The sequence below is a fragment of the Mirounga leonina genome, unplaced genomic scaffold (genome assembly GCF_011800145.1).
Source record: "Mirounga leonina isolate KUSES-001 unplaced genomic scaffold, KU_Mleo_1.0 Mir_168, whole genome shotgun sequence".
NCBI classification, from domain to species: domain Eukaryota; kingdom Metazoa; phylum Chordata; class Mammalia; order Carnivora; family Phocidae; genus Mirounga; species Mirounga leonina.
This window is the reverse complement of record NW_023270426.1, coordinates 47,169,313-47,196,539: the sequence shown is the minus strand read 5'-3', so window position 1 is coordinate 47,196,539 and position 27,227 is coordinate 47,169,313. Positions and strand designations below refer to the sequence as shown.

General features: G+C 41.7%; 1 protein-coding gene across 1 annotated transcript in view; it reads right to left on the bottom strand.

Annotated features, from left to right (window-relative positions):
- ANKDD1B (ankyrin repeat and death domain containing 1B) overlaps positions 1 to 27,227 on the bottom strand; it is a 58,430-nt gene that overhangs the window by 23,392 nt on the left and 7,811 nt on the right. The window contains 4 exon segments of the mRNA XM_035015067.1: positions 12,427 to 12,525; positions 13,261 to 13,359; positions 23,255 to 23,359; positions 23,468 to 23,566. Of these exon segments, the coding sequence (XP_034870958.1) occupies positions 12,427 to 12,525; positions 13,261 to 13,359; positions 23,255 to 23,359; positions 23,468 to 23,566 (402 nt within the window).

Genomic DNA, 27,227 nt, shown 5'->3' with positions numbered 1-27,227 from the left:
GAAAATTCCTGCAAGATTCAATGAACTATCAATCCCATTAGTTCTGGGGAGGTGAAACCGAGATGTGCAGTTGGAATATACCCCTTGGTACTATTCAAATTTTTTGTTACTTTCACTGTAATTTAAAATTACTTCAAAAAATAGAAAAAGAAGGTAAAACCATCTGAAAGGCAAGGCCACCACAAGGGTTAGAATTCTCACCATGGCCACTGATTAGTCAGATAATCCTGAACGAGTTCCTTAACTTTCCTAAATTCCAGTTCCCTCACCAAAAAATGAAGGTAAGTGACACAGGATCTTAGCACCATGCCTAAATACAAAAACATTCTGTATTTACAAGAAGGCACCATCGTGTCTTCTTCAGGCTCCAGACTGACCACTTGGGCTTTCACACAATAATGTTGGTGTTTTGTTTTCCAGCATTTACTATGTGTAAGCCAGGCATGTATAGCTGTTAGGGAGAAAACAAGGTAGAATGAGAATGTCTCCATATTTGAGAAGTATCAACTATCTGCTCCTTTTGCCCCTGTTTTCAATTATTGCTTTCAATAGGAAGAATGGCAATGCTTCCAAGGAGAAAATAATTAGGGGAATATCAGAGGTAAATCATTAATTCTTACCTCAAACAAAGCAAATTATAAATATTACTTCGACAAAAGCCTAGTGAGTGGATCAGTTCAGGACCAGATTGCCCAAAGAACATTCTGAGTCCCACGCTCCCCACCCCCACCCCGTGTGAGTGAACATGGCACGGAGCACATACTTTATTTGGAATGTTGACATTGCTGCCCGCTGCCAGAAGCACTTCATGACCTCCTTTAACAGCCAGAAAGAATGGTGTTTCTCCATTCTAAAAAAAGGAAAAAAATTAAAATTAATCGCCCTTTGGCAAGGAATGAAATTACTTGAGAAACAGCATGTTTTCTCTCTACCTTTTATGCATTACTCTTAATGGATAGCATTTGTTGAGCATCTATATGCCAACTTACATTGCCAAGACTATATGCCTTGGCAGAGTTAAAAGCACAGCTCTGTGAGGTCAGGATTAATTTTTTTTTAATTTTTTATTGTTATGTTAATCCCCATACATTACATCATTAGTTTTAGATATAGTGTTCCATGATTCATTGTTTGTGCATAACACCCAGTGCTCCATGCAGAACGTGCCCTCCTCAATACCCATCACCAGGCTAACCCATCCTCCCACCCCCCTCCCCTCTAGAACCCTCAGTTTGTTTCTCAGAGTCCATCGTCTCTCATGATTCGTCTACCCTCCGATTTCCCCCCCTTCATTCTTCCCCTCCTGCTATCTTTTTTTTTTCTTAACATATATTGAATTATTTGTTTGAGGTACAGATCTGAGATTCAACAGTCTTGCACAATTCACAGCGCTTACCAGAGCACATAACCTCCCCAATGTCTATCACCCATCCACCGCATCCCTCCCACCCCCCACCACTCCAGCAACCCTCAGTTTGTTTCCTGAGATTAAGAATTCCTCACATCAGTGAGGTCATATGATACATGTCTTTCTCTGTTTGACTTATTTTGCTTAGCATAATACCCTCCAGTTCCATCCACGTCATTGCAAATGGCGAGATCTCATTCCTTTTGATGGCTGCATGATATTCCATTGTATATATATATACCACATCTTCTTTATCCATTCATCTGTTGATGGACATCTTGGCTCTTTCCACAGTTTGGCTATTGTGGACATTTCTGCTATGAACATCGGGGTACACATACCCTTTCGGATCCCTACTTTTGTATCTTTGGGGTAAATACCCAGTAGTGCAATTGCTGGGTCATATGGTAGCTCTATTATCAACTGTTTGAGGAACCTCCATACTGTTTTCCAGAGTGGCTGCACCAACTTGCATTCCCACCAACAGTGTAGGAGGGTTCCCCTTTCTCCGCATCCCCACCAACATCTGTCATTTCCTGACTTGTTAATTTTAGCCATTCTGACTGGTGTGAGGTGGTATCTCATTGAGATTTTGATTTGGATTTCCCTGATGCCGAGCGATGTTGAGCACTTTTTCATGTGTCTGTTGGCCATTTGGATGTCTTCTTTGGAAAAATGTCTGTTCATGTCTTCTGCCCATTTCTTGATTGGATTCTTTGTTCTTTGGGTGTTGAGTTTGATAAGTTCTTTGTAGATTCTGGATACTAGCCCTTTATCTGATATGTCATTTGCAAATATCTTCTCCCATTCTGTCGGTTGTCTTTTGTTTTTGTTGACTGTTTCCTTTGCTTTGCAAAAGCTTTTTATCTTGATGAAGTCCCCATAGTTCATTTTTGCCCTTGCTTCCCTTGCCTTTGGCGATGTTTCTAGGAAGAAGTTGCTGCAGCTGAGTTTGAAAAGGTTGCTGCCTGTGTTCTCCTTTAGGATTTTGATGGACTCCTGTCTCACATTGAGGTCTTTCAACCATTTGGAGTCTATTTTTGTGTGTAAGGAAATGGTCCAGTTTCATTCTTCTGCATGTGGCTGTCCAATTTTCCCAACACCATTTGTTGAAGAGACTGTCTTTGTTCCATTGGACATTCTTTCCTGCTTTGTCAAATATTAGTTGACCATAGAGTTGAGGGTCCATTTCTGGGCTCTCTATTCTGTTCCACTGATCTATGTGTCTGTTTTTGTGCCAGTACCATACTGTCTTGATGATGACAGCTTTGTAATAGAGCTGGAAGTCCGGAATTGTGATGCCGCCAGCTTTGCTTTTCTTTTTCAACATTCCTCTGGCTATTCGGGGTCTTTTCTGGTTCCATACAACTTTTAGGATTATTTGTTCCATTTCTTTGAAAAAAGTGGATGGTATTTTGATGGGGATTGCATTGAATGCGTAGATTGCTCTAGGTAGCATTGACATCTTCACAATATTTGTTCTTCCAATCCATGAGCATGGAACGTTTTTCCATTTCTTTGTATCCTCCTCAATTTCTTTCATGAGTATTTTATAGTTTTCTGAGTACAGATCCTTTGCCTCTTTGGTTAGATTTATTCCTAGGTATCTTATGGTTTGGGGTGCAATTGTAAATGGGATCGACTCCTTAATTTCTCTTTCTTCTGTCTTGTTGTTGGTGTATAGGAATGCCACTGACTTCTGTACATTGATTTTATATCTTGGCACATTACTGAATTCCTGTATGAGTTCTAGCAGTTTTGGGGTGGAGTCTTTGGGGTTTTCCACATAAAGTATCATATCATCTGCAGAGTGAGAGTTTGACTTCTTCTTTGCCAATTTGGATGCCTTTTATTTCTTTTTGCTGTCTGATTGCTGTGGCTAGGACTTCTAATACTATGTTGAATAGCAGTGGTGATAGTGGAAATCCCTGCCGCGTTCCTGACCTTAGGGGGAAAACTCAGTTTTTCCCCATTGAGAATGATATTCACTATAGGTTTTTCATAGATGGCTTTTATGATATTGAGGTATGTACCCTCGATCCCTATACTCTGAAGAGTTTTGATCAAGAAAGGATGCTGTACTTTGTCAAATGCTTTTTCTGCATCTACTGAGAGGATCATATGATTCTTGTTCTTTCTTTTGTTAATGTATTGTATCATGTTGATTGATTTGCAGATGTTGAGCCAACCTTGCAGCCCAGGGATAAATCCCACTTGGTCCTGGTGAATAATCCTTTTAATGTACTGTTGGATTCTATTGGCTAGTATTTTGGTGAGAATTTTTGCATCCATGTTCATCAGGGATATTGGTCTGTAGTTCTCCTTTTTAATGGGGTCTTTGTCTGGTTTTGGGATCAAGGTAATGGTGGCCTCATAAAATGAGTTTGGAAGTTTTCCTTCCATTTCTATTTTTTAGAACAGTTTCAGAAGAATAGGTATTAATTCTTCTTTAAATGTTTGGTAGAATTCCCCTGGGAAGCCATGTGGCCCTGGGCTTTTGTTTTTTGGGAGATTTTTGATGACTGCTTCAATATCCTTAGTGGTTATAGGTCTGTTCAGGTTTTCTATTTCTTCCTGGTTCAGTTTTGGTAGTTGATACATCTCTAGGAATGCATCCATTTCTTCCAGGTTATCTAATTTGCTGGCATAGAGTTGCTCATAATATGTTCTTATAATTGTTTGTATTTCTTTGGTGTTGGTTGTGATCTCTCCTCTTTCATTCATGATTTTGTTGATTTGGGTCATTTCTCTTTTCTTTTGGATAAGTCTGGCCAGGGGTTTATCAATCTTGTTAACTCTTTCAAAGAACCAGCTCCTAGTTTCGTTGATCTGTTCTACTGTTCTTTTAGTTTCTATTTCATTGATTTCTGCTCTGATCTTTATTATTTCTCTTCTCCTGCTGGGTTTAGGCTTTATTTGCTGTTCTTTCTCCAGCTCCTTTAGGTGTAGGATTAGGTTGTGTACTTGAGACCTTTCTTGTTTCTTGAGAAAGGCTTGTAATGCTATATACTTTCTTCTTAGGACTGCCTTTGCTGCATCCCCAAGATTTTGAATAGTTGTGTTTTCGTTTTCATTGGTTTCCATGAATTTTTTAAATTCTTCTTTAATTTCCTGGTTGACCCATTCTTTAGTAGGATGCTCTTTAGCCTCCATGTATTTTTTTTTTTAAGATTTTATTTATTTATTTGACAGAGAGAGAGATAGCTAGAGCAGGAACACAAGCAGGGGGAGTGGGAGAGGGAGAGGCAGGCTTCCCGCTGAGCAGGAAGCCCAATGTGGGACTTGATCCCAAGACCCCAGGATCATGACCTGAGCCGAAGGCAGACACTTAACGACTGAGCCACCCAGGCGCCCCTAGCCTCCATGTATTTGAGTTCTTTCCGACTTTCCTCTTGTGATTGAGTTCTAGTTTCAAAGCATTGTGGTCTGAAAATAGGCAGGGAATGATCCCAATCTTTTGGTACCGGTTGAGACCTGATTTATGACCTAGGATGTGATCGATTCTGGAGAATGTTCCATGGGCACTAAAGAATGTATATTCCGTTGCTTTGGGATGGAATGTTCTGAATATATCTGTGAAGTCCATTTGGTCCAGTGTGTCATTTAAAGTCTTTATTTCCTTGTTGATCTTTTGCTTAGACGATCTGTCCATTTCAGTGAGGGGGGTGTTAAAGTCCCCCACTATTATTGTATTGTTGTTGATGTGTTTCTTTGCTTTTGTTATTAATTGCCTTATATAATTGGCTGCTCCCATGTTAGGGGCATAGATATTTACAACTGTTAGATCTTTTTGTTGGATAGACCCTTTAAGTAGCATATAGTGTCCTTCCTCATCTCTTATTACAGTCTTTGGTTTAAAATCTAATTTGTCTGATATAAGGATTGCCACCCCAGCTTTCTTTTGGTGTCCATTAGCATGGTAAATGGTTTTCCACCCCCTCACTTTCAATCTGGGGGTGTTTTTGGGTCTAAAATGAGTCTCTTGCAGACAGCATATCGATGGGTCTTGTTTTTTAATCCAATCTGATAGCCTGTATCTTTTGATTGGGGCATTTAGCCCATTTACATTCAGGGTAACTATTGAAAGATATGAATTTAGTGCCATTGTATTGCCTGTAAGGTGACGGTTACTGTATATTGTCTGTGTTCCTTTCTGTCTATGTTGCTTTTAGGCTCTCTCTTTGCTTAGAGGACCCCTTTCAAGATTTCTTGTAGGGCTGGTTTCGTGTTTGCAAATTCCTTTAGTTTTTGTTTGTCCTGGAAGCTTTTTATCTCTCCTTCTATTTTCAATGACAGCCTAGCTGGATATAGTGGGCTGCATATTTTTCTCATTTGGTGCTCTGAATATATCCTGCCAGTCCTTTCTGGCCTGCCAGGTCTCTGTGGATAGGTCTGTTGCCAATCTAATGTTTCTACCATTGTAGGTTACAGATCTCTTCTCCTGAGCTGCTTTCAGGATTTTCTCTTTGTCTCTGAGATTCGTAAGTTTTACTATTAGATGTCAGAGTGTTGACCTATTTTTATTGATTTTGAGAGGGGTTCTCTGTGCCTCCTGGATTTTGATGCCTGTTTCCTTCCCCAAATTAGGGAAGTTCTCTGCTATAATTTGCTCCATTATATCTTCTGCCCCTCTCTCTCTTTCGTCTTCTTCTGGGATCCCAATTATTCTAATGTTGTTTCGTCTTATGGTATCGCTTATCTCTCGAATTCTGCCCTCGTGATCCAGTAGTTGTTTATCTCTCTTTTTCTCAGCTTCTTTATTTTCCATCATTTGGTCTTCTATATCACTGATTCCCTCTTCTGCCTCATTTATCCTAGCAGTTAGCGCCCCCATATTTGATTGCACCTCATTAATAGCCTTTTTGATTTCTACTTGGTTAGATTTTAGTTCTTTTACTTCTCCAGAAAGGGTTTCTCTAATAACTTCCATGCTTTTTTCAAGCCCATCTAGTATCTTTAAAGTGATGATTCTGAACTCTAGATCTGACATCGTACTAATGTCCGTATTGAGTAGGTCCCTGGCAGTCGGTACTACCTCTTGTTCTTTTTGTTGAGGTGATTTTTTCCATCTTGTCATTTTGTCCAGAGGAGAATAGATTAATGAGAGAATAAAATGCTAACAGGGTAACAACGTTCCCAGAAAATATACTCTAAACAAATCAGAAAAGACCTTAAGCAGTGGGAAAAGAAAGGGAAAGAGAGAAAAAAGAAAAAGATAAAGATAAAAACAAACAAAAACAGAACAAAACAAAAAAAAAAACAGAATGTGATCAGATATGATCAGGCTGGTATATAGATCAGTGCCACACACTAGATTTTGGGTGTATTTTGGTCTGTTAGAAGAAAGTGCCTCCCAAAATTTTAAAGAAAGAAAAACTTATATATGTACAAAAATAAGGATTGATATGATGAAGGGATGGACTATGACTGTAAAGATGGAAATTATAAAAAATTTTATAAAAGGACTGATAAGAAGTTGTTTGAAAAAAGAAAGAAGAGGATTTTTTTTAAAAAAGGAAAAAAAAGGGAGAGAATGTGATCAGGCAGGGGAGTAGAAAAAAACCATACACTAGAGATTTAGGGTATATTTTGATCTGTTAGAAGAAACTATCTCAAAATTTTAAAGAGAGAACAACTTATATATATATGCCAAAAATACGGGTAACTACTATGAAGGGATAGAATATGACTCTAAAAATGAAAAATAAAAATGTTTTTTTAAAAAAGGGAATGATAAGATGTTGGTTGAAAAAGGGAAAAAGAAAAATTTTAAAAAAAAAGTTAAAAAAAATTAACTTTGAAAGACTAAAGAATCATGGTAAAAAAGCCATGAATTCTATGTGCAGTAGTCCCCTAGCGCTGGAGTTCTGCCGTTCTCATTGATCGGTAAACTTGGTCTTGGCTGACTGTTCTCACTATCTTCTGGGGGAGGGGCCTGTTGCCGTGGTTCCCAAATGTCTTTGCCGGAGGCAGAATTGCCCCGCCTTTGCCCGTTCCGGGCTAAGTAATCTGCTTGGGTTTGCTCTCCGGAGCTTTTGTTCCCTGCAAGCTTTCCGTACAGCTTTGGAGGCAGAGAGTGAAAATGGCGGCCTCCCAATCTCCACCTCGGAGGAGCCGAGAACTAGGGCCCCGCTCCTCAGTGCGCCCCCAGAGAAAGGCCGTCAGTCACTCCCGTCTCCCCGGTCTCCGGCCGCACTCTGTGCTCACCTGGCCTGTGACTGCGCGTTTCTATCTCTGGCACCGACCCCGGGTGGAGTCTCCAAACCCAGCAGATCCCTGCGGTGCACTTCCGCACCTCTCCTCCCCGGGGAAAAAGGTGAGTCTCCCCGGATCTGCCGCTTGTTGGGTCCCTGCTGGAGGAGCAGTGGCTCGACTGTGCCGCGGATCACGGTTTATGGCAACCCCAAGCTGAGAGCCCGCGCCTCGCCTCGTCTCTGCAGCTGGCTTCCCCGCTCTGATACCTGGGAGCTCTGCCGCACTCAGGCACCCCTGGTCTTTCTGTGTCCCCGAGGGTCCTGAGACCACACTGTCCCACAAGAGTTCCACCCCCCGCTTAGCCACCGGAGTGACGTCCCTTAGTGGAGCCGACTTCTAAAAGTTCCGATTCTGTGCTCCGCGGCTCTATCACTTGCCAGAAGCGGCCCACGGAGGCCCCACCCCCGCTCTCTATCCTCCCAAATATCGCCTCGGATTCACTTCTCCGCACGTCCTACCTTCCAGAAAGTGGTCGGTTTTCTGATGAGAGAGTTGTTGCTCTTCTTTTCTTCGATCTCCTGTTGAGTTCATAGGTGTTCAGAATGGTTTGATCCCTATCCAGCTGAATTCCTGAGAGGAGAAGAAATCCAGGTCTCCTACTCCTCCGCCATCTTGCTCCGCCCCCTCCGAGGTCAGGATTAATATTAACCCATTTTACAGAAAAGGAAACTAAGCCTTAGCTGAAAAGTGACAAGACTAGTACACAAATTCAGCTGTTTGGCTCCAAAGCCTGCACCCTTACCTATCCTGTTATGCTGCCTCCTTTCAAGCTTTCCATCCACCATTTATACCCTTAATCTTTATTAATTTATCTAGCAAACATTTATTAGACACTTACTGCCTGTCCAGCGAAGGCATTGTGATTGGAAAGATGAAACAAACCCTGCCCACAATAAGGGAACAGCCTAGTAAGCAAGATAATCATGGAAATACAAATTACAATGCAGTGTGAAACTTATCAAAATAGATATATAGACACAAATGGTGCACATTTGTACCAAGTACAGCTTTAATGTTTAAAACTGATTTAAACTGTTGTGTGTCCTTTAAAAAAAACAAACAGTAATACTCTTTCTCAGTAATTAGGTTTCCTGAAACTCATTATGATAAATGTTAGTAGGACAAAGTGAGAGCTTAGTTTAGGCGAAAATACAGAAAGAAAAGAAGGAACTGGTATCACACAATACATGGATATTTCCCCCTCTTCATGAAGATTCTTTCCTAAAAATACTGGGAAGAAATGCAGAATTCCTTCCCATTCCTTAACCATTTCCCCCCTTGGGCAGTATTCTGCTTAACAAATGCATTAGTTTAAATTCAGAAGGCTTTACTCGTAGCTAATTAGATATGAACAATCCTGTCAAAAGGGATGCAGGAGCATGGAACTAATGTCCCCATCTCAAAGGGATGGAAAAATTGTATTTATGCTGCTTTACCTGAGTGCCTGGGCCTGCCATCTGTTACGAAAGAATTTCTCCCCATAATAGGCCTTCTCATTTTCCAGGAAAAGAGATGCCAAATGGCAAACCACAGTGGGGAAAAGCATTAGCAAAAAAATGTGAAGGAAAGAATTCACATCTTTAATATATCAGGAGTCTAATAAACATTCATACCTTTGACCCAACCATCTTACTTCTAAGAATATACCCAAAGGAAATAGTGAGGAATTCAAACTACAGTTTTTATACAAAGAGGTTTGTAACAGCATTACTTTTAAGAAAGGGAAAATGAAATAAAGAAAACGTCCAAGAGCTGAAGAAGAGTCAAATGAACTCTGGGCAGCCAATAAAAATATATATGCATAGGAACACAAAGAAAATGGAAGGAAAATATTTCCAACATCTCTAAAATAATCATTTCAGTGTGAAGAAAATACAAGAACTACTATTTATATTTATTTTTATCTTAAATTTTTAACTACATTTCTGGTTTATGTTTTGTAGTGTATTAATTTAATTATAAATGTATGTGACAAATGTACACCCAAACTTTCCTTACTGATAAGAGTTTGCTACCAAGCCTCTTTAGAGACAACTCCTCTAGAGTATATTCATAGGGGTCACTCCAACTGGTCCAGCAACAGCTTACAACAGGAAACACAGGCAGCCGAGGACTGTATGATTATTAGGGGCCTTATCCAAAAGGCTAATATTATCACTGGTCATTATTTTGTGCAGATTAAACCTATGATAATCTGCAATGATAGTTAGTTGGACTTTATGAGCTCTCTCCAATGTGCCCTAACTCAAAAATAGCTAAAAGGTGGATGAAGTCCAAGTGCACACATTCCAGTGGTAAAGTATTAGAACAGGGCAAACATGATTAAGACTTTTAATTAAATCCTGTGACTACAGGGGGCATCTGGGTGACTCAGTTGGTTAAGCATCTGCCTTCAGCTTGGGTCATGATCCTAGCGTCCTGGGATCGAGTCCCGCATTGGGGGTCTGCTTCTCCTTCCCTTTCTGCCTTCCGCTCCCCCTGCTTGTGCTCTCTCTCTCTGTCAAATAAATAAAATCTTAAAAAAAAAAAAAAAGTCCTGTGGCTATGATCTCTATATTGGTTTGTGAAGGCCAATCACACCTAAGATTTACCCTAGGTGATTCATGTTTTGTTTTGTTTTGTTTTTAGTTTCTCACACATCATTCATAACTTTTATTCAAGAGGATCAAATTCCCGGGATCTTCTTTAAATAAGTTAAACCAATTAAACCTGATCATCATTATGCCAGACAGTCAGAAAAGACTGAACACACACAAAAGTAAACAAATGAAGGCTCTATTTTTGTCTGTGATCCTCAAGTGAAAGCTTGGCTTAACTCCCCCCCCAGAAACTTGAAGAGAATAAAATGAGGATAATGGCAGTATATACCACGGGTACGAACTCATATACTGCACCCAGACCACACCAATGATAACAGATGCCAACTGTTGCACACTTACCATGTGCCAGGCGCTATTCCTGGTGCTGTCGCCTTCCCATTTAACCCTCACTATGGCCTTAGGGGGCTATTTGACAGAAGAGGAAACTGAGGCTAAGAGGGGCTAAGGACTAAGCCCAAGATCACCTACCTAGAAGACTGATGGAGCCAAGACCTGACCCACACAGTCAGAGCCCTGCTTTTAATCTCTGGGTGCGCAAGTCCAGGGATGCAAGGGACTAGCCTGGTGGGCTTCTCTGGTCCAAAGGGAACACCGACTTGGCCCAGGCATCACGGAGGCTCACTTTCAAACCCTTCCATTTGCATTATGTTGCCCACAGTTGCTACTTTTATGGTCATAAGCCACCAATTCTAAGTACCACCCTATTTTAACGTATCTGGGATCAGGATGCATCTCCCAATCTCAGGCAACCAGATAGTAGATGTGATATTGTTATACTGCTTATAGTGTGCATTAAATCAGAATGGGTGTCAGCTTAGAAGAAAATCTCAGAAACCCTAGTGGGGTACCCTTTAAAGAAATGTTGCATCGCAAGCACCTCTGAAGGCAAAAAGGACAGTATTTTGTTTGGAAAAGCAAAGACTTCGAGACTCTAAGTAAGAAAGTGATTTAGAAGAATCAAGCTCAGTGTGAAGTTCGGGAACCAACTTATCTTGCTTATTTGTTCCTTAAATGTGTCTAATAAGAAATCTAAGATAAAATTCTAAAAAAACTCTTTCAAGAAGTATAAACTATTCTAAGGGACAAAAAAAGCTTGTACGTGTCATGGTTTAAGCGGCAGCATTATTTTTTCTTAGTGTCATATAAAATAATGATATACCTTAGAATCACTGGTGCCTTAAATTAAATGATTATCTTCTTACAGTATAGCTCAGAGAGGTACCAGGAGCTCTTTCCAAAGAGCCCGTGTAGAATTCATTGACCCAAAGGTTAAAAGTGACTATCAAGGGCAGATGACTCGCAAATCTGCCTCCACAGCCACAGCTCCTCCACCTAAGCCTGTGCCCAATTTCCATCCCCCTAAAGTCCACTGAACCCCAGAGAGTTTCTGTCTGCCCACTGCTCCCACCTGAATGTACCTGCACCCTGCAGGTGCCTCAGAGTAAAGTCCACCAAAATCCTTACTACTGATCTCAATCTCTGCTCAGGGGCAGGCACTCCCCCTTCCCAATAGTCCAAACCGGTGAATTGGGCATCAAAAATTCTTCCCTCTCTCTAACCCTAGTCACAAATCCTATGGCCTCTGCCTCCTCCTATTCCTTCATCCTATTTGCTCCCTGTGAGTGTCCTGGTGGCAGGTTTTCTCCATAGCTCTTGATTTAGCAATTTCCAGTATCACCTGACTGGGTGTCCCCACCTCCAGGCTCTCCAGGCACCAAGCGCCTCTTCAAACCACAGTGACAGCCACAGGCCTATACCCAAAATGGAGTCCATCTCTCTTTGCTGCTTAAAACCCTGCAAGGTCTACAAATCAAAGCCAAGCCGCCCTTCCCCTGGTGAGCACAGCCCTTTTTAATCTCTGCCTTGGCCCTCTCAGCTCCCACCTTTTTTCATGCCCTTCTTGGCCTGTAGGCTTCTAGAATAAGAATACATACTCTACCTAGCATAAATTACATATTAAATATTTTTGAGGGAATGGGTGAATAAATGAATGGGTTAACAAATTACTTGCTGGGATACTTTAAAGAAAAAAGAATGGATTTTTTAGCATGACATTTTACACTCTGTAGCACTAACATCTTTGTTTTCCTCCCATGAAAGCCATTCCTCCCACCCTTCCACTTTTGAGTCTTGTGCTTACCTATAATGAGCAACTTCACATACCTCATTGATCTCATTTATTTCTTGCCATTGGGTTAGCAGCACCTGGACCTCAGGACTGTGACCATGCTTTGCTGCAAGATGCAGAGCAGCATTCCCCTCCTGCAACAGAGACAAACTCATGATAGAGTCCGCTGCACTGAGCAACATGCCCCTCCAACAGGGCTGAAATGGGGCTTCTGAGAGGTTTCATTTTGATTAAAGCTGTAGTCCAGAGTGTGGGCCACATTATCCATAGTTGCAAGTGAAATTTACAATTTTTTAAAGTTTCAAATGAAAAGACATAGTTATTTGAACCAGAAGGGAAACACCATCCATGCTCCTTGTTCTACCTTTGCTGCTAATTTGCTAACAAAAAGTGAAACAATTTAGAAGCAATCCCATATGACCTATGTGAAGGTAAACTGGTGAAAGATTTCTGGGAGATAGTTTAGCAATGTATACCAAATGATTTAATGTGCAAAACTTTTGGATGCACAATTCCATGTGTATGTATGAATTCCTCTTAAGAAAATAATCAAAGATGTGCAGAAAGATATGGGTGCCCATTAGGGTTTCCCTCCCCAGTCTCCAGCAGACCTCAGGGGAGGAAAAGAGGAAACTGGAGTTAACAGCGGAAAAATCCATGTAGTCTATTGACTTCACAAACATTTATGGAGTGAAAATTAGCAATCTGGATGTTCCACTGCAAAAGTAGGTTCATTTTATCTGGATATTCCATACTCTGACTGTAGTAACAATTGAACATTCCTGACCAAAATGACATCACCAAATCTATATACCAGGTGTCACTCCCCTTTCTCTTGTTCTCAGCAAAGAAATAAGAGTCCAACTCACCTTGTCCTTTTCTGAAGTGTGTAGATTAAGGAAGATAAGTTTTTCTATCATTTCAGTGTGGCCCCTCTCTGCTGCCCAAAGAAATGGTCTTCTTCCTTTCTGAAAATCAATCACAAAACTCCAGTGTTTATTACACATTTATTGGACAAGCAAGACAACTGACAAGATGGACAGCAGTTTGATGGTTACAAGGAGACCAAGACGGTGCTTCTGGTCATGGCGTGTAGGCCCTTCCCAGGCGATAACAATCTCTGTAAGTCCCAACCAGATCCAGTTCTGAGTTGCTGCCCAAAACTGTGGGAACTCCCCATCAGCACAGAATCATTTTTATGGGGGCAGAAAAGTACTGTTCAGAAGTGTTCCTCCCAAGCACCTGGGGAAGTACCAACTCACAGCCAGACAACAAGATTCATTTTCAAATGTAGGATTTCTACCAACTTTCCAAAATGTTTATTGAATAGTTCGATCACTCAACTATTTATTGAGAAGCTATTAGGTGTCAGATCCTGTCTCAGGTATCTGCACATCACACATCAAGCCTTGCTTTACTGATAAAAATGTTTGAAGCAGAAATTCTCCAGGACTTAACATTTACATGGCTCAATCAGACATGGAATTTTATCTACTGCTTCTTTTTAGGCCTTCCTTGCTTGCTCATGTATTTATCTCCAACGTTCACCAAAAATCAACAGGAATACTCTTGAGAACAGGTCTATATGAACTGGAATGGAAAAATTAGGCAACATCCAGAGTACATAGCTTAAGAAGGATGTTTAGGTATGATTTGTTGGGGAGAAAAGTTCAAGTGTAGAATTTTCTGACTGTGGTAATTTCTTAAATTTTTCACACTACTCCATTTGCAATAGCAAAAATGTCATCAAGAAAGTGAAAGACCCACAGAAGACTTAATTTTCAAACTCAAGATATTTTTTTAAAAGATGTTATTTATTTAATCTAAGCAAGAAAGTGCTCGCACACACCCAAGCAGGGGGAGAGGCAAAGGGGGAGGGAGAGGGAGAGACAAACTCAAGCAGACTCTGTGCTGAGCATGGAGCCCTACTCAAGGCTCAAGGCAGGGCTCAATGTGGGGCTGTCTCACAACCCTGACATCATGACCTGAGCCAAAACCAAGAGTCAGACATTTAACCAAATGAGCCACAAGGCGCCCCTCTAACTCCAGATATTTAAAAGAAGAAAAAGGAAGTTGTGGTGGAAAGATGGAGGCAGAAGTATTTTCTTCAATTAAAGAAAACACTCACAAATTGGCTTGGTGTGTTATTAACCAAAAGCTTAGCAAGATGTTTGAAACGTGGAAAACAAGATACAAGCCTCTCTATAAGAAGGTTCCTAAATCTGAGATTTGTTATCTGATCTGCTAATGCAGGGTAATGAAAAGATCATGGAGACTGTTAACTTGAGACAAACAGCACATGATTCCCCATTAACTGGGAAAAAAAAGAAGGATAAGGAAGGAAAATGCTGAAATAATAATGGCAAAAAAAAAAAATGTCTACAAGGATCAGCCCTATGGAACTCTGTATTCACGCATTTATGGAAGCTGGAGTAACAAAGTAGTAAAAAAAATTTTCCTAATTCATTATTCTTGAGCCAGACATGTTTGCCAATGAGGCCTACATCCCCAACCTTCAACCCTGGAAGGCTTGGCTCTCATCATCATTCTCATGAATTCACTAAGGAAGTGCAAAGAGAAGACACGGATTGCTTGGGCCCCCAATTTTCTGATTTTCTGCAAGTTATTAGACACCTAATTGAAAAACAGAATTTAGGGGCGCCTGGGTGGCTCAGTTGGTTAAGCGACTGCCTTCGGCTCAGGTCGTGATCCTGGAGTCCCGGGATCGAGTCCCACATCGGGCTCCCTGCTCAGCGGGGGGTCTGCTTCTCCCTCTGACCCTCTTCCCTCTCGTGCTCTCTCTCAAATAAATAAATAAAATCTTAAAAAAAAAAAAAAAGAAAGAAAGAAAAACAGAATTTAGTCTTGATCCCTGAACAACACTTTGGAAATGACAGACCAAAAATTATTGTGTCTGGCTTACACAAATATCTGCAAACGGTGACAATGGATAAAGGTTTATATATAAAAAAAAAATCACAAAAAAGGATGTGTGAGAGACATGATTATATACTACATGAAAACATTTAGTCACACACCCTTATAAATTATTTACTTATTTGTTCCACAATTATTGAGCATCCGTGAATATGCCAGATGTTGTGCTCAGCAACAAGAAGCTCTGAGTCCAACAGGGAAGATGGACACATGAGCAAGTAATTATAATGAAATGCAGTAAGGGAGAGCTGGTGATATGTGGGGGTACATAACTCAGTATGAGTGTGTGTTTGTGGGTGGGGAGGCAAGTGACAAGAAATGGTGGAAGAAGGCCTTTTAAATTCGCTAATGCACTGGAACGGGAGACAAGAGCACTGGTGGTGACATTTTCCACTGGGAGCCTGTGCCCTGTTTTTACAGAACTGTTAATCACAGGCTCCTGCTTCTTCCACAATCTATCCCTTGGTCACATCGTTTGGCTCAGGGATGGTCACATGCCAAGCTACGCCAATCAGAGTCAACTATGGGATATTTTTCTGGCACATTCTGTTTGTATTTAGAGTCATCGGCTAAGCCATCATCAGCCCTCTTTGTCACCTGACAAGAAGAACCCACCTAAGAATGAAGCCAGCACAGTGGCAAGCGCAGATGAAAAATGCAAAACGAGACAAGAGCCCTGCTGATATCCTGGGCGCTGCTGGATTCAGACATACCTGAAGTTACCTGTGCATGAAGTGTTTGAGTGAGTCAATCAATTCCTTTTTTTTTTAAGATAGATTTATTTATTTGACAGAGAGAGAGGGAGAGATAGTGAGAGCAGGAACACAGGCAGGGGGAGCGGAAGAAGGAGAAGCAGGCTTCCCGCGGAGCAGGGAGCCCGATGCGGGGCTCGATCCCAGGACTCGGGGATCATGACCTGAGCCGAAAGCAGACGCTTAACAACTGAGCCACCCAGGCGCCCCTCTTTTTCTTTAAGTAGCTGGAGTTGAGCTTCTGTCACCTTTCGCTGGCAGGGCTTCCTTAAACCAACCACCCTATCTCAAAGAATTATCAGTGACTTCAGCGCCCACCAGAGGGTCTCCTTGGCTTCCGCTAAACATTTCAGAATCACAGAATCACCACAGGCCACACCTGACACCAGTCTACTCTGAAAATGTAAGACACAAACCAGAGCTTGCCAATGTCGGCTGTCCCTCCTCAAACCATGTCCCACACAGCTGTCCAGGAGCTGTTGGCTTTTACCCCCCAGAGGACAGCTCAGTTGCAAGGTGACAAGTCCACCCTGGGCAGGTGTTGGAGCCATCCTGGCTTAGAAGGCTGGTGCCCCACTGGAACAAATATCACCTGTAACAACTCCTCAAGCATAGCTTCAGGTCCCCACAAGGGACATGCCCAGGTAGTTACAAGAGTCACTACCTACAGAGAAGCCCAAAGCACGGCATCCTCCTCTAGTATTTAGAGGTCATCTGTAGTTCCAAGTCCAAATGCAATTTGCTAATTAGGGGTCATTTTTATCACAAGCAATGCTTATCTTGTTTGCAGTGACACAGAGCCAGAAAGCTAACCAAAGTTTAAATTCTCATGCAGAAGCAAAAGGGGTTTTGTTAGCCCTTTACCCACAGAGACCATAAATAATACATGAGGGTGTTGTGTCCTAGAGTAGACATCTGCTGCTTTGTCTCTATGTTTCTTTCTTCTAGTAACAGCAGCTTCATTTTCCCTTAGAGAACTTCCCCAATTATATGCACATATACTCTGCCATTTATCCATTTAGTGCTGCTGTCAACTGACAGGTTTTAACTGCCCCATGAAGTGACCACTTAACCCATGCTGGTCACAGTGATCAGAGGATTGGGCAGATGATTCAAGCAGGGCCAGAGTCGTTCCTGAGATTTATATATGAACATTTGATGATAGGAATTTTCTTTCTTTCTTTTTTTTTAAGATTATTTATTTATTTATTTGACAGAGAGATAGAGAGCACAAGTAGGCAGAGAGGCAGGCAAAGGGAGAGGGAGAAGCAGGCTCCCTGCCAAGCAGGGAGCCCAATGAGGGACTCAATCCTAGGACCCTGGGATCATGACCTGAGCCGAAGGCAGCCGCTTAACCGACTGAGCCACCCAGACACCCAGGAATTTTCTTTCTTATGAATCAAAATCCATAAGAATATCCATAAGAGGGGTGCCTGGGTGGCTCTGTCAGTTAAGCTTCTGACTCTTGCTTTCAGCTCAGGTCATGATCTCAGGGTTGTGAGATCAAGCCCCATGTCAGACTCAGCACTCAGTAGGGAGTCTGCTTGAAAGTCTTTCCCTTTCCCTCTGCCCCTCCCCCCACTCATGCACACATGTGTGCTCTCTCTCTCTAATAAATAAATAAATAAAATCTTAAAAAAAAAAAAGAATATCTATAAGAATATCTTGAAACTGCTAGGAGCAAGCTTTCCCACCATGTGGAGAGTGTATCTATCAATAATGCCAACAGAGAGACAACAGAGAGTTAGAGAGGAAGGAAAAAAAGAGCTGAATCCAGCCATGCCTCAAGCCATTCAGATATATCCTCACACTCTTTAGTTAGCAATAAATAAATTACCTCTATTGCTTAATCTAGACTAAACTAGATTTTTATCACTCATAACAGAAAAAAGTCTAACTAATAACATAGTTAGCAGTTTGGGGACAAATACTATTAGAAATACCAGAGGTCTGTTCAACTTTATTTATTTATTTTTAATTATGTTCAGTTAGGGGCGCCTGGGTGGCTCAGTTGTTAAGCGTCTGCTTTCAGCTCAGGTCATGATCCCGGGGTCCTGGGATCAAGCCCCGCATCAGGCTCCCTGCTCGGCGGGAAGCCCGCTTCTCCCTCTCCCACTGCCCCCTGCTTGTGTTCCCTCTCTCACTGTGTCTCTCTCTGTCAAATAAATAAATAAAATCTTTAAAAAAAAATTATGTTTGGTTAGCCAGCATATAGTACATGATTAGTTTTTGATGTAGTGTTCAACGACTCACTAGTTGCGTATAACACCCAGTGCTCATCTGTTCAACTTTAAAATGGCCTTACTCTTGGGGTCACCTGTTTGGCTCAGTTAAGCATCTGCCTTCGGCTCAGGTCATGATCCCAGAGTCCTGGGATCAAGTCCTGCTTCTCCCTCTGCCCCCCCACCTGCTCCTGCACTCATGCTCTTCCTCTCTAATAAATAAATAAAATCTTAAAAAAAATAAATGCCCTTACTCTTACCCTTGGCTGCTACAAAGACTTGCATTTCCACATGGCTAAACAAAGTGACAGAGGACCCACCCCCAAAGAAAGCCTAATCTGATAAGAAATGGGAAGTTATCACCGATGAAATATTTTTCCTCACCAAGAAAACAGTTATTACTTTAAACTTTGGATGCCCTTTAAAAATGTTACCAGCAAAAAAAAAAATGTGAAAGCCAAATTACACAAAATAAGGGCATTTAAAGTAATCCATATCTTAGAAACATATCAGAAGGTAGCATAAAGATGAAGTGACAGTAAAATGAGATATAAATCTTTTCTCCCATTTTAGCATACATTATTAGAGAAAATAACATCAACTTTAAAAATACATGTTTTTTAAAAAAATATATAGTTTCTTACCATGTCTTATTTCCTTTTTTAACCACCAAACCCTTCTAAAATGCTGTTCAAGTCGGCCTCTATCCAGTACAGTCCCCCGGGACTGACTCCTACCTGCAAGGAGGGAGATCTTCCAGCCAGGACAGTGGAACCTGGCGTCAGAGCTCCCGTTTCAGAGAAACCACAATGCCTTCCCAGCTCAGGATCCCAATTCCCTTCCCTAATTAACGAAAATAAGGAGGGGCCAGAATTCCTGTTACCTTTTTTCCTTAATTAACACAATGTCTATTTAACCCAACATGTTTTAATTAAATGTATTTAAATTGTTTGCATGTGAATAAGTCTGAGGGGTTGCAACTGTTTATTAGAAATTATTTTCCATTTTTAAGTTTATTAGCAGGGTTATCAAATTTGACAGGTTAACAAATTCAGCAAAAATTTCATAAACAGCCATTATAAATGGACACCCAAAGTCCAAACTGACCATCCTTTCCCATAGCGACCCCAGAGATGATGGGAGGAGAGCCTCTGAGAGGAAGCCAGGGAGAACCTAGCACAAAGCCCCCCAGTGCCCCGTGTGCAGGTCTATCCCCCACGACATTTCCCCTTACCCTGGGACCCTCACAACAGAACCTTGGCATAAGGGAAAACCGAGCAGTTTCCTTAATAATTAGAGATTTGAGAGGGAAAAAGAAAGTTGCCATGAGTTAAAAAGTGCTGAAGGAGGGGCGCCTGGGTGGCTCAGTTGGTTAAATGTCTGCCTTTGGCTCAGGTCACGATCTCAGGGTCTTGTGATTGAGCCCCGCTTCGGGCTCCCTGCTCAGCGGGGAGTCTGCTTCTCCCTCTCACTCTGCCTGCCGCCCCCCCCCCACTGCCCCAGACCCCCCCGGCTTGTGCTCTCTCTCTCACGCTGTCTGTCTCTTTCTCTCTTTTTAAAAAAAAAAAGTGCTGGGCGCCTGGGTGGCTCAGTCGTTAAGTGTCTGCCTTCGGCTCAGGTCATGATCCCAGGGTCCTGGGATCGAGCCCTGCATTGGGCTCCCTGCTCAGCGGGAAGCCTCTTCTCCCTCTCCCACTCCCCCTGCTTGTGTTCTCTCTCTCCCTGTGTATCTCTCTCTCTGTCAAATAAATAAAATCTTTAAAAAAAAAAAAGTGCTGAAGGAGCAGTGTGTTAAATATGCAGTCACGAAACTAGGGTGGGTGTGGTGAGGACCCCCTTGCACACTGGAGCCCTTAAATACTGGCTTCAGGTCCATATAAGAAGGTATGTCTTCCCAAATCCCCTCATGCTCATTATTCCCAACCCTCCAAAAAGGGAAGCTTCTTTGCATTTTGATCTCTAAAGGCTTCCTATAAGATTCCTTTAAACCAATGGAAGTTCCCATAAGTCTGCAGCTGAAACCAACCTAACAGGGTACCACCAAACTCTTATAAATATTCAACAACTATTCATATACTCTAAGGCCATTCCTTTCTCTGCCCCTGCTCCACCCCAAACATTTTGAGTACTTATTTTTGACCACTAGATGGAAGTTCACATGTAGATTCAAAACATCTATACTACTTTACCAATAACTTCTCCTGGCTGCTCTAATCTCTCTCCCCTGGAGAGGCCACGGAGCTGGAAGAAACCTCAAAATATTTTCCAGTGTCTTCCATCTCTCTCATCCCCACCCACACTCTCCTGGGCCTAGTTAAATCTCTTTTATTAATAAAGACCTCCTCCCTACAAGGCTTTCCTTGCTAGCTTTTGGAGTTCCCTCTGGGCTAAAGAGAATTTTGCCAATGCTGGTCAGGTCAGCAGGCTCTCCATCACTTTCTGCTGAGAAGAAAGTAGGCAAGAGAGCCAGCTGTGAAGGTGTAGCAGTCATTTCTATCAAATGTATTCAGTGAGTTCCACAGTACTTTTAAGCAAACACAGATGGAAAAATCTAATGATGAATTAATACACCTTGAGCTCCTGATCCCAGATCCTACTGGGTTTTGCCAACATCCTTGACCTACTCACAGATCTCAGAAAAAGAGAAGACTTTGTCTTTTGCATTGATCCATCTAGGTTTCTTACAGAACTAAAATTGGACTCAGAGATTCTTCTCTCCCTAAATGAGCCAGGGGACTCATTATTTGCTCATTCCTCATATGTCTCTGAATCCATCTTAATTTTAACATCTCTCAGCTGGACATGTCTGCACAGTCTGCTGCCAAGACTCCTCCGCACTTTTCCCCAACAGACAGGGGAGGAGGGAGAGGGGCGGGGACAGGACAACCCCAGAGCCAGCTAAAGAGATGGTGGCCAAGAAGGCTGCTGGCCAGCAGAAGCTGCAGACGTGGCCAAGACTTCCCAGAAACCTGCTCTGGTCCTTGAGCCCCTTCAGCTTACCTGATCCTCCCCACACCCTGCTGTCTCCTGTGATATCAGCCAGAGCCCATTGAAAGGGAAGACTGTCATGGGTCTCCTAGATAACAGGCCCTCAACAAAGATCTGCTAAATTGAACTGAGTGGAATTCATTCACAGGTCTCATCCCTACTTAGCATCAATCCAAACTAGAATGATCTAACTTCCTCACTGTGTCACTATTTGACTATGATTATCAATTTGAGGATATCAGGGTATTTTATCCTATAATAATTGTGATAATACCTACCATTTAGTGAGCACTTACCATGTATCAGGCTCTTGGCTAAGTGCTTTATACTCACTAACTCATTCAAACATCCCAACAGTGGCTGTTCCAACATTGCTACATAGGAACGGCTTAGGGGTAGTGTGTGACTGGAAAGGGGTGGTAGAATGGCTTACAATGAAGTTCAATGGCATAGACTTTTTTACATAAAACTGAGGAAATATCAATCATCTATATGAAACCGTGGAGGTATTGCTGATAAAAATTATATGGAAGCCAAAACAGCCCCCCTCCCCAATCATCCCTTATACACACTGAGGCTTTCAGCAGTTGGAAAACTTGCTTAAAGCTCATAGCTAATATATATGCCCAGACCACAGTCCAAGTCTGTCTCTAAGCTGTAAATGTTGCTCAGTCATACTCAGAGGAAGTAAAACAAATTTATAGACTTCATTTGAAGAAAGAGTTGTTGTTTTTAAGACTAAGGTTCAGGGGCACCTGAGTGGCTCAGTCGGTTAAGCATCTGCCTTCAGCTCGGGTCATGATCTCCGGGTCCCGGGATGGAGCCCCACATCAGGCTCCTTGCTCAGTGGGGAGCCTGCTTCTCCTTCTGCCTGCCACTAGCCCTGCTTGTGCTCTCCCTCTCTTTCTCTCTCTCTCTTTGTCAAATAAATAAATAAAATCTTTTTTAAAAAGACTAAGGTCAGAAAAGAATGTGAAAGTTTTTTACAAGAGGTGAAATGAGGTATTACTGCTTAATTTCTGGAGAGACTTTATGGAGAATAATGTTCTAGGCACAGTGAAAAGGAGGTCCCATTTGAAATCAAAAGGTCAGTCTCACAGGGTATTCTCCCCTAGAGAGAATAGGGGAGAGAAAAGCCTAGAAGAAGATACTCCAGGAAAAAGACAGTCCCTGGCACATAGGGAATGCCCATCTGAGAAGGGAGACAGGAGAGCAGGCCGGCATGGTGACTGGGGTCAGCTAGACCTGAATTCAAATCCTAGCTCTCACTTTCCAGTTTTGGGACATTGCACGAGGTACTTAGCTTCTCTGAACCTCAAATTCATCACCTTTAAAATAAGCAAAATCTTTCTGTATATGATTATGGGAATTATGGGAATTAACAGGATAATTCATTCATTCAGCAATGATTTGTTAAGCCTCCATATACACCAGGCCCTAGACCTCTCAATGAAATAATGTATGTAAATAGCTTTCCTCTGTACCTAGCACACTAATAAATACTCAATAAGTGGTGACTGTTATTAGTATATATCTCCTTATGAAAAGAAAAAGAATGTACGCAAATATGGTAACACTGCATTATATTCCATGATTCCATTACTGCATAGTCTTGGATCAAATATACTCCCAAAAGGCCAAGCATAATGGAGTAAAATGCAAACATACATTCCGAATACAAAACAGGGTAGATACTGTCCACAATCAGCCAGGATGAGGGAACAGAGAGGGAAAAAAGAATCTGGATGCTTGCTCAATACTTCCTGCCCTTCCCACATGAGATGCCTGGGCCACCACCAACACCAACACCTCTCATCTGTTCTGTCCTCTGCCAGAGTGATGGAGGAGCTAGCTACAGGGCCAGGTCTGTCTGTGCTGGCTGCTTTGGCAGCTCTAGCAGGAGTAGGAAGAAAGAGGAATTTGGTGGCGTATGCATAGGACCTCTCCTACTATAGCAAACACACCTTATCAGGTTGGTCCAGGTCCTTCAAATGCAGATTTTGAAGGAGGTACTCCACGATGCGTACATTATTGCTCTGAGCTGCAAAGTGGAGGGCATTCATTCCATCCTCAAGAGAGCCAAGGTGGGGGGGACATATATACACAATGATCTGAGAACTTCCCCATCCTGCACTGGGGCAGTGAGAACTATGTCCAGGTGTGACCCATATACCTACCTGATTCTTGGCCCTCTGGTCTGCTCCAGCTCAAATGAGCATGAGCATGATCTCGAGACTTCCAGACCAGGCTGCAAGGTGAATTACTGTCAAGCCGTGCTTCCCCAAGAAGAGAAAAGAAAAGCGTCTGTCACTGGAATGAGCTACAACACACTACCTCAGTTAAAAAAGGCCAAGATAATACTCATGTGTTAAAAATTAACAAATAGGGAAAAAATTTAATATACAGCAAATGTGATACTTCAATTCTATGGGGAAAAGGAAGACATTTAATAAGTGCTACAGGCACAAGTCATTTTCTACAGGGAAGAAAATAAAATTAAATCCTATATCATATTATACACACACACAAAAGCACACAAAAATATTAGAAGAAAATCTAGACTGTAAAGTACAGCGCCTTGATCCACAAGTTATAAAAGGAAAGATGATAAAGTCAAGAAATATTAGATCTTTAAAAATGTATTTTAATAAAGATAAATGGTTACTTTTTCTAATACATGAAGCCTCTTACAAATCAACAAAAAGAAGGCAATTAAACCAACTGAAAAAGTGGACCAAAAAAAGGTGCTCTGTTAAGGTATTAGTGGAAATGAACAATTATGGTTTCAGCAATCTGGCAATAGCTATTGAAATTTTCAATTCAACCAGCAATCCCACTACTAGGAATCTATCCCCTGAAAATGAGTTTTAGGACCTAATGTTATGTAAGCAAGGATATTAATTGTAACCCTTAAAAATGAGAGCAGGGTAAATGTCCATCAATATAAGAATGCTGAGCAAATTAGGGCGCAGTCATATCACATCAAGCAGCCATTACAAGTAAGAGTTAGAGCTATAAAAACTGACTTGCAGAGATTTCCATGAGGTAGCTGTTAAATGTGAAAAATAAGATGCACAAAAAAATATAATCCCATTTTTTATAAAACAAGCAATGACAAAAACTCATGTGTGTACACATATGTATCTATATCTGTCTAAGGTGGGCACGTAGGTAGATGGATGCTCGATACCAATATAGATATGATTACATGAGCATGAGCAAAAGTACAGAAATAAACACACATTCTCCGCATTGTTAAATGTAGTTACTGGAGAAGGAGCAGGTGCACAAAAAAGAAAAAACAGAGAAGACTACGTTATAAAAAGAATCCTACTTATATATAAATCATTTGAAATACTCTCTCTATAAAAATTATATAGGTGTGCATGTGCATGTACACATGCATGGAATAGACTGAGAGAGACTCAGTAAGGACCTACTGACCCTTAGGGACGCTGTGGGCAGTTAGACTTGTAGACTGAATGAGCAGGAGAAAAGTGTGAAAGGAAAGAGCCAGCAGTTAACACTGGCTATCTCAGGAAGGTGGAGTTGGAGGGTACTAAACTGGGAAAGCTGGGACTTGCATCCTAGGCCTCAAGTTAGAGAAGTAATATAGAGCATACCTTATGAGCATGATCTGTAGAGTCAAAAGAAACTGACCTCCAATTTGGCTCTCCTACTTCAAGTACTATGTTCTAGTTAACACTCAGCCTCAGGTTCCTTATCTGTAAGTTCCTGTGTCTGCTTCTCTGTTTCCTTTTAATTCTGTCAAAAAATCATCCATTGCTCTGTTGAAGTCCTTCTAAATGCCTTCTAAATGCCATCCTTCCAAAAAGTAAGCCTTCTCAGCACATCTTATTGCATCTCTTAATCAACTTTATTTGTAAGCCACGAAACCAGTTTGCTAGATGTATACAATATGACTAAATCAACAAGGAAGGAGGGTCTGTGGGGGGCACTTTCATTTGCCTTTTGGCATTTACTTTGGCTACCACAGAAACTGCATTAACGTATTCTCTTCTTCTCAGGGAAGTACAGATACGAAGAAGTGAAAAGGAAGTCCCAGATTATTGAGGTGTAACTCTAAATCAGTTGTGCTCAATGGGGGACAGGGGGGCAATTTTGCCCCCAGGGGACGTTTGGAGATGTCAGAAGATACTTTTGATTGCTGGGGCTGAGTGGAGATATTGGCATTTAGTGGGTAGAAGCCAGAGATACTGCAAAACATCTTATAATCCCAAACAGCCTCCCACAACAACAACAAAAAAATCATCTGACCAAAATGTCATAGGGCCATTATTGATAAACCCTGCTTTAAATGTCATACTCTATAAAATTTACATTTCAGCTGCCACACTACCCAGTGAGTTAGTCTATTTAAGCCTATTTATATATTTACAATCCCAATATGCAGAAAATGCTCACCAATTTCTGCACTTTTCCCCAAGGACTAATGATGTACAACAACCAGTTGAGGTTTTTCAAGAAATGTGCCCTAAACACAGTTCTACTCCTTAATTACTCTTCTCTACAAACTAATGGTCTCTATTCAGGAATACTAAATCCAGTTTCACATATGGTCAAAAAAGAGGTCAGAAATATATTTTTTAAAGATTTTATTTATTTGACAGAGAGAGACACAGTGAGAGAGGGAACACAAGCAGGGGGAGTGGAAGAGGGAGAAGCAGGCTTCCCGCCGAGCAGGGAGCCCGATGTGGGGCTTGATCCCAGGACCCTGGAATCACGACCTCAGCCGAAGGCAGACGCCCAACAACTGAGCCACCCAGGCACCCCCAGAAATATTTTTGATAGAAGATAAATCACACTTTGATAGGAGCTCTATTTTTGAACTCCTATATTCCATATATTCGAAGCCATATATTCCAAGTGGAGCCATCATTCCTCAGAGGAAAAGAATCACTGATCACAGATGTTAATTTCCTCACAAAAATATTCATAAAGTTATGTCTTGTGACATGAAACTGACATACCTAGGACAGTTTGTAAGCATGTGTCATGGATTACACTCAGAGTGTACAGAATGCTCTGTAAAGTGTAAAAGGCCCACCGTTGGTGACACTCTGTCCCTATCACCCATGTGATCACAAGTGAGAAGGTCATTAACTTCCCCTGAGGAGCACATGCATGGGAGTACCTTCCCAGAGATAAGAAGCTCTGAGAGCTGATGCCTGTCATTATCCTCTAAGCACCACCTGCTCTCCATCTGGGATCCTTGATTCACATCTGGACTAAGAGCCTCCATTTATCTAGTGTGCCTGTTCCCAAGATTCAGGGATGCCACCAACTTTGAACCTGAAGCTCTCAGCACCTGGGCCATGCATTTGATCCTTAGCTTGCAGTGCCTTGAAAGATACATCATGTCAATGGTCTTGGTCCTTGCTCCCTTAATAGACTGTACACCCCTTTGAGCAGGGACTGTATCTCCTGCCAGTGCTTCCTGACACAATCACCTGGGGATCTTGTTAAGTCACAGATTCTGATTCAGGAGGTCTGGGGTAGGCTCTGGGATTCTGCGTGTCAAGCTCTGAGGAAATGCCAGTGTTTCTGGTCTCAGGACGACACTTTGAGTAACAAGAACTTAAATGCCGTTAAATCCCCAGTAGTTGGCATTGAGACTTACCCACAGCAGGCAATGAATAAATATTGATGGTGAAGGGGTTCAATTTCTGGCTCTTTACAAACAGGTGTTAGAAGACAGATCTGCCAAGTCAAACTCAACGCTCATGACCCAGATAAAGAAAGTTTGACCAAACACAGCATTGCCTGAATTATAAAAAGCAATTTATTAGTTACATTCTAATACCACTGTGAATAATTAAGTTATAGAAATACTAAACTGAGTGAAACTTTCAAGGTGGAGTACAGAGATACATCTGGAATATATATGTATTAATACCATATTTCCCATCTGACAGC